This window comes from Belonocnema kinseyi, chromosome 2, assembly GCF_010883055.1.
Source record: "Belonocnema kinseyi isolate 2016_QV_RU_SX_M_011 chromosome 2, B_treatae_v1, whole genome shotgun sequence".
NCBI classification, from domain to species: Eukaryota; Metazoa; Arthropoda; class Insecta; order Hymenoptera; family Cynipidae; genus Belonocnema; species Belonocnema kinseyi.
In genome coordinates, this window is record NC_046658.1 from 34,869,486 (window position 1) to 34,882,015 (window position 12,530).

A 12,530-nucleotide genomic window follows, 5' to 3' on the forward strand; every position below is an offset into this window, starting at 1 on the left:
TTTTATACTTGAAATAACGTAACCTCAAAATATACGCATATAAAGAGACGCGCGAAGTATTCAAATCATGAGAATCGCCAGCATCGAAATCTGGAAATATGAAAATCCCAATCTCTTCATTTTATTTCAAAGAAGATAGAGATATAAATAGAACCGCCGAAGTACTCCGACCGGCAATAGCGCACCTTCGAGTTTTAGAATTCAGAAGAGGAGAAATCGGTTGCGCGCGCAACTCAGTCATTTACATCGTCTCCTACTATATTCACACCGACATAGACCTGTGATAGTTTTGGACACGAAGGAATAATAAGGAGACCCAACTGCCAGTGGGAAGCCATCTGAAACTGGCAATAGAAACATTACCGTAAGTGATACGCACATTACAGGAAGATCTTAGATTTGAGTGCGCAGATGCGCAGTTGTCTTCTTCCTATACATGGAGAAGTGTGGGAGTGAGAAAGTTTGTCAAATTGACGTAAGTTAGAGAAAAATAAGTTTAAAAAATGAAGGTTAAATTTCTAAATTATTTCTATTAAAATTAAATGGCAGTTAAAAAAATAAAATATATCAGACGTTTATTGTACTTACTGTGAAGGCTTTAAAAAAACGAAGTGTATTTGCCTTCTTCGGCGTGTAACTTCTTCCACAACCCGGAACTTGACACCTCATGGCTTAGAACACATTTCTGACCCTTGCATCAAAACATACAAACAGAACCTCTCAACTTACGTCAATTTAACAAACTTTCTCACTCGCACACTTTTCCATGTATAGGAAAAGGACAACTGCGCACTCAAATCTAAGATCTTCCTGTAATGTGCGTATTACTTACGGTAATGTTTCTATTGCCAAGTGGGGGGACGGAGTTACGTCTCCTTAATATTCCTTCGTGGTTTTGGACCACGTCGCGTTTCAGATCTGGGATCACTAGCGCACATCTGTCGCATTCCTCAGAAAACCCGAGGCGATACCGATGAAGCATGATTCGGGAAAGCGAGGCGGACCGAGACTTTAATGTTTTGAAATTCCGAAAGCTAAAATTTGGCCAGATTTTAACTCTTAGGGCCGATTCCACCAGCTGTGATTGAATCCATGATCAGCTAATCATGATCATTTTTAATCAGCGTTTTAATCACGATTAACTTGTGGCGCGTTCCACCATGAATTTTTAACCTCCGGTTAGCCAACTGTATACTCTGTTAGCAATAAGTCTAATTTCTGCGTGTTTCTGTTGTAATGGTGGTTCTGGTTGGCTGATTTTGAACTTGTATTCGCGCGCAAATTATACCTCAACTGCTCACGAACGACGAGCGGCGACGTGTTTTTTTTATGCACATCGTTTCCAAATAAATGGACAGGAATTAGTTATTGATTGAAATTGAATATAAGTTGTGTGAGTACAAGATATCGTTATAAATTCGATCAATATTTCACACTATACTTGTACTTTAACTTTTAGGTTATGTTGACTCCCTTTAATCGCTGATTAACTCGCTAACCAGCCAAGAATGACCAGTTAAGTTAATCGACTATTATACTTCTTTAATCATGTTTTAAAAGTTGATGGAACACAATCTGCTGATTAACCTAAGTTAATGAATTGGTAAAATTTAATCATAGTTGTTGGAATCGGCCCTTAGTAATTAATTTAATAATTCCGGTTTATTTCCCAAAGAATCGCATTTCTCAAAATTATTCTGAAATGATTTTTCACTTACAGTCCAAAAGTATAAATAGTCTCATTCCTATAACTTAATTTTAAAACTCAATAACAAATAACATACATTTTTTAAGGCTCAACTAATTTTTTTTATGAAAGTTAATTAGAAATTCTAGTTCAAAACAAAAAAAGCAGAACATGAAGGATTTTCATGGAGTCAAAATCTGAAGGGTGGTTTTTAAAATCTAACTTTAGAAATGTTTAGGAAGGGCCAAAACAGAAAATTACATTTGCTGAAGAGTGGAAAAATGTTTTAAACTGATTCAGGAAATTTATCAAAATAATTATTCTTTGCTTTAAAAGTAATATGTTTGATATTACCGGCTCCAGGCGTTTTACTACTGGTACTTCTGTTTTATTTTTAGCAACTTAAGCCCAATTTTCAAACCGAAGTAGAAGCTCATACGTGTGCTTCATTTATGGTTTAATAACTTTTAATTGTACACGGCTTCGCATGGGTACCCTGTGACGAAGCAGAATAAATTATTGTGCATCACTACAAATTTTTATGTAAGTTTTGAAAAAAAACATCAAAATGTCGGTGCGTACAAGTATATTGCAAGAGAAAATATAGTACAGAAAATTTTGATGAAGCAAAATATTCAACTGAAATGAATGTAAATGAAAGTTTTTACCATTATTAACGTTTTAACTTTTTTTTTAATTCTTATTAAATATATAGTGCATACATTTTCTTATAAAAATGAATTTCATTAAAATGTCCGAATGGTTCAAAATCTAAAAAATAGTTAAGTTCCGATTTTTTTATGAAAGTTCTTTAAAAAATTAATAATTCTTGTAATTTTAACAAAAAACTTAGGCAAGAATCGTCGCTAAGACAATCTTAGTTAACTTCGTAAAAAATTGTGTTTATTATTTGAAAAATACCCTAACTCTCAATATGTTAATGAACATTGTTTAAATGATTAATAATTATTATAAATTTACAAAGTATGGTAGGAAATGATCATCGAAAGACATTCTTAGTTCACTCCGTAAACAAAGTATGTCTTTTCCGTAAAAAATGCCAAGCTTTAAATATTCGAATTTAAATTTTAAAAATAATGAACAATTGTAAATTTTTAAAGCATCCTAAAAAAAATCATCGGAAAGATATTCTTAGTTATGTTAAAAAATGACTCATGACGTGATATTGACATTTGATATTCTAATATGGGTATTTATCGTGCTCGATTTCTAAAACAAAAACAACGTAGCACTATTTCTTTTACAACTTTTTACCATAACTTATATTCACAGACATTCTTAATTTTGAAATTATACAGTCTAATTTAAAAAATTTGTAATTAAAGTGATATGAATTAGAAAATATGACAACTTCAAGTCAGTTGTGTTTAAAATTGTGCAATTTTAAAGGTTTGGTTTCAAAACGTCTTGAAATTATTTTTTATGGCTTTTTCTTGTAAGTTGAGATATTAGCATTATCCAGAAAAAATTACAATAACATTTTTAAGATAAATATATTATGTACATATTTATAACTTAAGAATACATCGAAATATTTCAATTCTTCGCAATATCGTCTTAAAGAACTTCAAAAAATAGTTAATCTTGGGGATTTAATTATTTAATGACAATGCACATTCCTAATCACTCGGTGATACAATATCTAGAAAATTTGTAATGCCCGAGGGGGGGGGGGGCACCACGAAGTTCACTCCAATGTAAACTTACACAGACCTTATACAGAAAAAGCGACCGCAGAGGGGTCCAAACTGTCAGGAAAAAGCGTTTAGTATTTTTTGAACGGCCTGCATATATATGAGGTGTCAAGACATGGTCTCTTCAAGGTATATAGCATTCAACACAGGATTTCATGAAATGTATAGATTCATAAAGTCTCCGAAAATTATTTTTGGTGTCTGCTTTGAAAATCTTAAAAATCAGTTGCACCTGGATGGTCTGAAAGATCTAAATTCTAAAATCTAAAATCTAAAATTCTATCGAAGAACCTAGAACCTAATGGAAGGAAAGTGGCCTGGAAATTTTTACTCAATATCTTCTTTTAGCTTCAGTAAATTTCCCGAGTACCCCATCAATTGAATTGAAGGATTAAACCTAGAGACGTAAAGAAAATCAGGTATATATTTGGGACGAGAGGACGGAGCACTTCTGACACTACTGTTAGATCCCATTGATTTTGTTACTTTTCATGAAATATTTTCTATTTCTTTTAACCGCCATATCTACCTACAATTCTTAAAATTTTTATAATTTTCGAAGTAAATTGTTATCTTGTATAAAAAGGTATTATAATAAGGTATACTAAGTCCATATGAATTGAGAATAAAATTCTCGGTTACAGTAGTTTAAAATTTATAACTTAACTTCAATTGAAATGTTTACTCAAATGGGCTTTCTGTTCGCTATAAATAAATATATATTTAGCTATTAATTAGCAAAATATACACTGCCCTGCAAAAGTTTGGACTCACTTAGAAAAATCGTTTTTTTTTTTGTATTTATCGCTTTAATTTTACTGGAGCTAAAAAAATGCCTCTTTAAAAGATTGATTTATTTCGAAGTTCTGTTTAAAATAAGCCCAGGGTGAAGCCAATTTGCCTAGTTTTTAAGTAGATATTGCAAACATAGAGTAAATTTCAATGTTTTCTTAAATTTTCAATAACTTCCGAAATAGTCAACATTTTTCAATGTTCTTGGGCTCATTTTGAAGCTTTTTTTTCACCGTATCACAACAGCTTACGAGTACGAATAGTAAAAAAAATTCTTTTCGAAATGCAAGAACTTGAATTTGTAACAAAAAAGTTGCAAAAATTGAAATATTATTTCTAGGAACAAAAATATTTTTATGAATTTATGAAACATATAATCCTGAATTTTCTATGTAATTTCCCCAAAATATATATATTTATTTAACTATTATTCTGATTTGCCTACAGATAAGATGTTTTCAAATTTATTCAACTTTTTTATTACATCTTCAAGTTCTTGCAATTCGAAAAGAAATTTTTACGATTCATACTTGTAAGCTTTTGTAATACGGTGAAAAAAGCTTCAAAATGAGCCCAAGAACATTGATAAACGTTGACTATTTGGAAGTTATTGAAAATTTAAGAAAACATTGAAATTTACACTATTTTTGCAATATCTACTTAAAAACAAGACGAATTGGCTTCACCCTGGGCGTATTTTAAACAGAATTTCGAAAATAATCAACCTTTTAAAGAGACATTTTTCTAGCTCTGGTATAATTAAAGCGATAAATAAAAAAATACGATTTTTCTAAATGAGTCCAAAGTTTTGCACGGCAGTGTATTTGATGAATAATTGTAAGAAAGACGTAAAGGCTTCAACCCCTGTGACGATACAAAACATGTACAGAAAATATCCAGCTAATCGTACCAAAATGTCGATATATAGAGCCCCTTCGTCCTGAAATTCGTGCCGAAGTTTCTGTACATGCAGCCCTGTCATTAAAAAATGTACACTTTGAAAATTGAAACGTTTATGGTTCAAAATAAACATCAAAGAAACTGAGTGTCGAACTGAGCAGTGTGGTATTTTAGATGAAAAATTAATAGATAAAGTATTAAAAACTATGCATTTACTGATACATGTTCGTATTGTTTAAATTGAAACTAAATTTCTATTTCAAGTTGTACACTATTTAGTAGTTATGTCAAGTTCAAAAATTATTTTAAAACTTGAGGAAAAGATTTCTATTGTTAATTGTAACTAATTTTAGAAGATTGCGCTAGGCGAATTTTCGAATAAGTATGTCAGTTTAAAATTATTTAGTTATTTAGAGTTATTTAGAGTTATTTAGACCTAAAACGTACCACAGAGATTCGTAGAGAATCCTTTAAAGAATTAAATTAGACAGAGAGAGAGGGGGGGGAGAGAGAGAGAGACTAGAAAGAGAGGTCCAATCAAGTTCAGATACTGGAAGTGTGACGTGCAGTGTTTTGTTGAAAAAAGTATTTTTTTGTGGATATTGCTGTCTTCGAATGATTTAATCAAGTGAGCGACCTAGTATTTGGACCGATTATTCAAAATAAAGTTCTTCTTTTAAACGAGATGCTCAGCGGCCCGCAAACGTTTACAGTACTAAGCAGGTAAAACATTTATTTAACGCGTATCAATAAAGTTTCTCCCTCATTTCCGTTAAATATTCAGTTGACCCTTGTCTCCGTATTAGAAAAAATATTTTTTACCTTGCATTTAAATTCACAGGAAACGTTTTACACGTCCCTGACTGCTTACATCCGGAGCTGACTATAACGAGTTAGTTCCCACACACCGTCAGCCCCAAAATCAGCGCTATAGAAGAGTTTCACTGTTTATATTTTAGGATTGGCAGTACAGGGGTGCATCACGTCGCTACTCTTACTGATTTTCTGATAATCTTTTCTTTAATATCTGTTTTAATGTTTGAAAAAATGTGTTTTTTTTCATCAATATGTTTCTTCTAACTGCATATCCATCCAATAATAGAATATATTGTAGTAGGAAGAGCTAGTAGGAACGCAAGCAGGGTGGCCGCTAGATTGAATATTTCAATTTCCCTGAGAGTTCCCTGACTTTTCCCTGACATTTAGACGGATTTCCCTGACAGAAAATTATTACAAAAGCGAATAAGGTTTCAATAATGTGCCAAGCAAAATAGTGAAACAAGCCAGAAAAATGTGCTTTACATAGCAGTATGGATAAATTAAGGTCAGACAACTCATCGGCGCCACTGACCAAAAACAAAATGTCATATAATGGATATTTCATGCTATTTTTCACAGCTATAAAAAGTTTGTTTTCCTCTGTTAGTTTTGGAGAAAACAGGGCGGCGCTATCTTGCCGTCAACTCAGCGGAATCCTCTACAAAAATCATGAAATTAAAAAAATAAATAACTAGTTTAGATTTTTTGCTATTTTTTGGCTTTAAAATGCGCTATGAATCGCTTTTGTAAAGTCAACCCTTACTTTACCCCCCCCCCCCCCCCCCCCCCCCCCAAACGAAAAAAGTATTTTTTTAAAGTATTCAAAAATGACTAGGCTAGATTTTTTTGCTCTTTATCTGCTTTCCAATGTGATATGAAACATTTTTTTTTCAAATAAACCCTTATTTTAAAAAGCAACACGCTGTGCTGCAAAACGTATTTAAAAAAAGTGCTTTTTAGGATTTCAAAACAATTTCAAATTATCTTTCAAAATAGTTTTAATACCTATTTGAAAAAATTATTTTAGAAAAAGTCTGCTCTCAAAAAATTTTCAACCGTTCTGGACATTTAGATTGTTCTTTATATAAAAATGGATTTTACTCGTTAACAATTGTTGTACTGGAAGTTGTTTAAAAACATTAAAAGATGCATCGAAAACGGTCAATTATATTTTTTGAAAATACACACATAGACTGGAAAATAATTTGGATGAGAAATAATTATGCTTAAAAGTACTATGTTACTATTTTATAAGTAAGTTCCATCTATGTATATATTGACTTTTTTCAATACGTGTTTTCATTACAGGGTGTTTCTTTTATATAGAAGGGTTAATTTAACAAAGGCGATTTATATGACATTAGAAAATAAAGAAAGAGCACAACAATTTTAACAGTTAATGTATACATTTTTTGGCATCAGTCTGCACCAGTCATAATTTTGCTCCATAGTTATGCTTTAAAAATACCGTGTTAATATTTTAAAAGTATTTTCCTTTTAGATAGTATCCTTTTTTTAAATACGGGTTTGCAGCACAGGGGGTTGCTTTTTAAAATAAGAGTTGATTTTACAAAAATGTTTATATCACATTAGAAAGCAAAAAAATAGAAAAAAATCTAGCCTAGTCTTTTTTTAAATACTTTTTTTCATTACAGGAGGTAATTTTTTTTTAAATAAGATTTGATTTTACAAAAGCGATTCATAGCCCATTATAATGCCGCTGAGTTTTCACACCTGATTAATTAACTAAAGGAAACTGTAAATAAAGAAATAACTACAAATGAAAAACTACGGATCAAATTAAATTTTTAAGGAATGTACATTGAAGAAATATTGATATTGATATTAGGAAGAGCTTCTGTTATTGAAGATTCTTAACTTGATCGATATTGTGTAGATTTTCTGCCTTCATGGTTTGGAGGGTTGATCTAGTGTCGGTAAGGTACAATCTCTGATGATATAGCAGATAAATTTAAAAAATTTAAAAGCTTCCAAAATATTATAAAAACATGTAAATTTCTATTTTCCCTGACAGCTGCTTCATTTCCCTAATATTTCCCTGACATTTCCCTGACTTCCCTGACATTTGGCCACCCCGGCAAGGAAGGATAGCGCGAGGCCTCGCGTTTCGAGGCAAGCAAGGCGGCTAAATTTCAAGGCCTTGTCTTGGCCTTGCCTTGGGGGCTTGAGTTTCCTCCGGCAGATGTGGATATTTTCCAATCACCTGGGATAGAGGAATAAATTAAAGCTCTCATAGGATGATTGTGGATGCTAGTAATTATACAAATCCCAATATTATATTAATAGATAATACTTTATTTAAATATTTAAGAAATAATTTTTAATAAAAAATGATAATTAATATCAATTAATACTAATTAATCATGATTTTCTTTAAATTCTTTAAATTTTTTTAAGGTAAACAAAAAATTATTTAAGAAAATTATTTTCCAACATTTTTTTTCATACAAATTCTTTACGTAATTCTTTGTTAATAAAAGTTGTTTCCTATAATTTTTTTCATACAATTTTTATTTCAACCAATTTTTTTTCAAAAATTTGTTTTCAAACTTTTGCGACAACATTTTGTTATCGTTTTTTCCAAAACCTTTTTTGGAAAATTTTTTTTTTCAAAACTTGTTTTTTTAATATTCGTTTTGCAAAAAGGTGTTATTTAATTAATTTTTTCCATACATTTTTTTATGAAAGTACAAATTCAAAAAAAAAAAAATTGGCAAATCAATGTAAGGAGAGATTTTTTTAGAAGCTCGACTTTTATTTTTTCAAGATTTTTGAAATACAAAGCACACCATTAAAATGCGCATAACTTCTATTTTTTTTAGAATTTTTTTTTAACTAATAGGAAAAATATTTGGCGTCTAATTTTATTTTAAAAAAAACTCATTTGGGTCCAGAGAATTCTGTGACTTCAAGCAAGAAACTAGAAGCTGTTTGATTTGAAATGGATGATGTCTGTTTCATACATTAAGTGTATTCAATTTTTCAACTTTTTTATGCACACAAGATATCCGGGGAATCGTGAAAACTTGCAGATTCCGAATATTATATTTTCAATATCGTTACTTCAAAAACTTGAAAAAAAAATTGGATGCGTATATTCGACCAGCCTACAGAGAAGAAATCCCGGCTGAGAAGGGCCGGGGAGGTTGACGTCTCAGATTACGGGATTTTCGTTCAACGCTGAGAAGAGTCAGGGAGAGTAGAGCCTCAGACTACAGCATTTTCATTCAATGCTGGTGTTCCCACATCTGGCAGTGCAATCTCAAGGTGCGAAGACAAGCCCAAGGCAAGGCCTCGCATTTCGAGGCCTCGGCATTTTCAAAGAGGACCCAAGACGATCAATTCAAGCCAGCACGTAAGGCTCGCCTTGTCTCGTTTCGAAAAGGTCGAGACCTCGCTCGACGGCAACGCTAGGAGGAGCGGCACAAATTAAGAGACTTCCAGGTCAAACACTGAAAATGTGCGCATTTCGTGCGCACCGGTTCCCTCACTGAAGCTTTCAAAGTTTCCTATTAAGACGATAATTAAGTCATAATAAAATCTCATAAAAAAGCTTGTTTTCTTTTTAAAAAAGGTTAATTAAATCTTAAGAACCTCCCCCCTCCTACTCTCCCCTCTCCTCACTTCCTCTCCTTGTAAACAGGTACGACGGGCGGACACCCGACTGAGACTATAAGGGTTTCTGCCTAGGGACTACGAAACCCTATAAATGGTTTGGTTTCAATATTAAATCTTTTAAAATTGTACCTGATTGTCCAAATTCAAGATTTAACAGTTTTTTACTGTTTAATAACTTTAAATTGGAAGTTGCATGATCATAAAGGTCCAAAACAGTATTAAAAACCACACGTTTTTATCGCTTTCCGAGTTGAACGATCAAAAATTTAAAAAATAATTATCCAAAATGATGCCTCAAAAATGAAATTATGCTTGAACTGATTATTTAAAATTGAATAGCTTTAAATTTGAACAGTTTTGAAGTGAAATAATTCAAACTCATTTTCTCTCAAATTAAAAAAAAAGGTATGAAGGAATAAGATTGGTGTATCATTTTGTTGACATTTTGTATATTAATTACCAGTGCAATGCTGTTCAGTGAACAATTTATTAATTTATTGTTCTCATATTACAGATTGGGATTGGCAGATAGACAACAGTGCGAAGGTGCATTGAAACAGACTGAATATGATGTAGAATTAGCTGCATCGTTCTTGCTGGATCGGGCGAGGTGAATATCGTCTCTAGAGTTCGCGTTAAAAAAGCTGACTAAAACAAGTTTCAGCCAAGAATTAACTTGTAATTTCTATCTATTAGACTATGTCTGCGTGTGAATAACGAAAGAATAAGAAATTTGGGAACATTGTTATTGTAAACTGAAGTAGCAGACATGGGAAATTGTAAAGTTACTAAATGTATTTTACGTTCCGGGCCTTTTGTGGTGACTGAACTTGCTAAAACTTTCAGTTTATCGACGTGCTTGATTTTTCAATTAGCCTAATTTGTTACGCTGCAGAAAGAAACATCTTCACTTTACTGTACTGCGTTTACTCCGAACAAGTATTTATTATTATTATTATTATTATTATTATTATTATTATTATTATTATTATCGATTGAAGCGTATTAGGTAGAAATATTGAGCGCGCAGGCTTTTAATTCATTTACGTAAGGTCTTATCGTATGAAAGCACCGTAGATGTCACAATGACTCCGTCGAATTGTTTCCCGAGGAGTTTTAAATAGATGGGTAGTGATACTTTCTCAATTCTCTAAATTGAATATTATTATGAAGATGTTAAGAATCTTCAAAATTTAAAGCAAAGGCAATGCAAAGGGCCTCACTACCTAAACTGAAAAATGATCTATAGGATCTGCGCCATGTTTTGAAATTTTTGACGGAAAAGAATTATACTTTGGGAATTTGATACTGTGATATATGCTGTTAACGGCACTAGGCGCTATTGCTGAGGGACAATTAGTTTGTTCATCTTTCGTGAGATAGACAACTATTAAAATACACGTGTACAGTAGCGACGGTTAAAGCTTATTCCGTGGCATGTAAATAGGAAAAGGTTAGCGTAATATTTAAGAATATTGTCAATACTCTGTACATTGATCGCGTGTTTCTGTGAGGCGCAGAAAAAAATTCGAGATTATTTTAAGTCGACCAGGGTGTAGAGGAAAATTCAGGTTCATGCTGTCTTGAATGGAAAATACTCTTTCGTGTAAAGTGTTCGCTTTACTGATCGTGCATCGCTCGAATATGCTATTTATTTTTTGATAATTTTTTTTTTATTTTCAAAGTACGTGCATGAGAATTATCACTCGTGTCTTCCGATTTCTAGGAAGCAGTGTAATAATTACGATATTCCTATTCAATTATTTGAAAAGTATTATGGATTCGGTCTCGGTATTTATTTGTCTCTTGCATTTTCAACTTATTTTTCAACATTTGTAATCAGGGCCTTTATTTTTTCTGCTGCAACATAAGCAGTAGTAAATCTTTTGTCCTAGAATTTTAATGGAAGATATTTTTTAGAATAAAAATGTTGTTCCATTTTGTAGCTACAAGAAACCTTTTTTACAGCTACTGTTTATGTCTGTAAAACAGAGAAAAATCAACGAACCAACAATATACTTTTAGTTTTAAATGTAGTCTACGACAATTTTAGGATCAGTCAGTATACTTGACGCTGATGGATGAAATTTAACAAATAATGAATCATCCTTCAATCATTGGTTGCAATATTTTTCAAGATTCATGAATTCGAATTTAAAATTTAAATTGTTTTATTATTTCGTAACCACTAGTAAGGCAATTTATTGTTGTACAATTGAATTCCCTACGGATGCGAATTTTCATAAAGCAGCGTTAATAATTGATCGATTTACATCGTATTCTGATAACATGTCTGATTGTCTGCGTACATCCTGAAGTGCAGGATGAAATGGGAGGCTGCGGCGCAATACTAGGGTTCCCTTTTCGATTAGACCTTTCCTAAAACCGTACACGTCTACTGTCATTGTATTACCTTTGATAATTTGTTTTTTAGTGTCACGGAAAGTTTTATCGGATTGTTTGTTCAAGAGAAATAATATTTTTATCGCTGCGAGTTTATCGAGTTTGCAGAATATACATGGAGTAAATAAAAATGTTATCAGAAATTTAAAAAATCGGTCGATTCTTGATGAGATTCAGTAATGTTTCCATTTTTTTTAAACTAATGAGAGCCGTAGCCAAACGAAATTTCATAATATTCTTGTCGAGCCATGCCAAATGTTACGTTATGTCTATATATTTACTTGCGTATGGACGTGTCAAAACTTGTAAAACAACGTATTGCAAATACACAACCCTATACTCGTTAGATATTTGTATTATTTACTTTAAATTCCTCTATTTAAGATTTTAGACTTTTTCCTTTTTGCGTAAAAAGAAAAGTTTTTAACAATGAAGATTTCAGAAGCAAGCAATGCCATATCGGGAGGCCGAAAATGAGCACATTTAAAAATTCACCACTTTAAATTGAAAGCCTCCTGACTTGAAAAATTTGTATTTTCAAGTCGAAAATCTTAGACAATTTCATCAAATAACTT

The 12,530-nt window shown here is 32.0% G+C and overlaps 1 protein-coding gene across 2 annotated transcripts in view; it reads left to right on the top strand.

Annotated features, from left to right (window-relative positions):
- The window catches only part of LOC117166937 (activated CDC42 kinase 1), a 57,191-nt gene extending 44,890 nt beyond the window's left edge, over positions 1-12,301 (top strand). For both annotated transcript variants that reach the window (XM_033351409.1, XM_033351410.1), the window contains one exon: positions 10,067-12,301. In XM_033351409.1, coding sequence (XP_033207300.1) covers positions 10,067-10,166 — 100 coding nt within the window. In that variant the 3' untranslated portion in view covers positions 10,167-12,301. The remainder of the gene's footprint in view (positions 1-10,066) is intronic.
- The last annotated feature ends 229 nt before the right edge of the window (positions 12,302-12,530 follow it).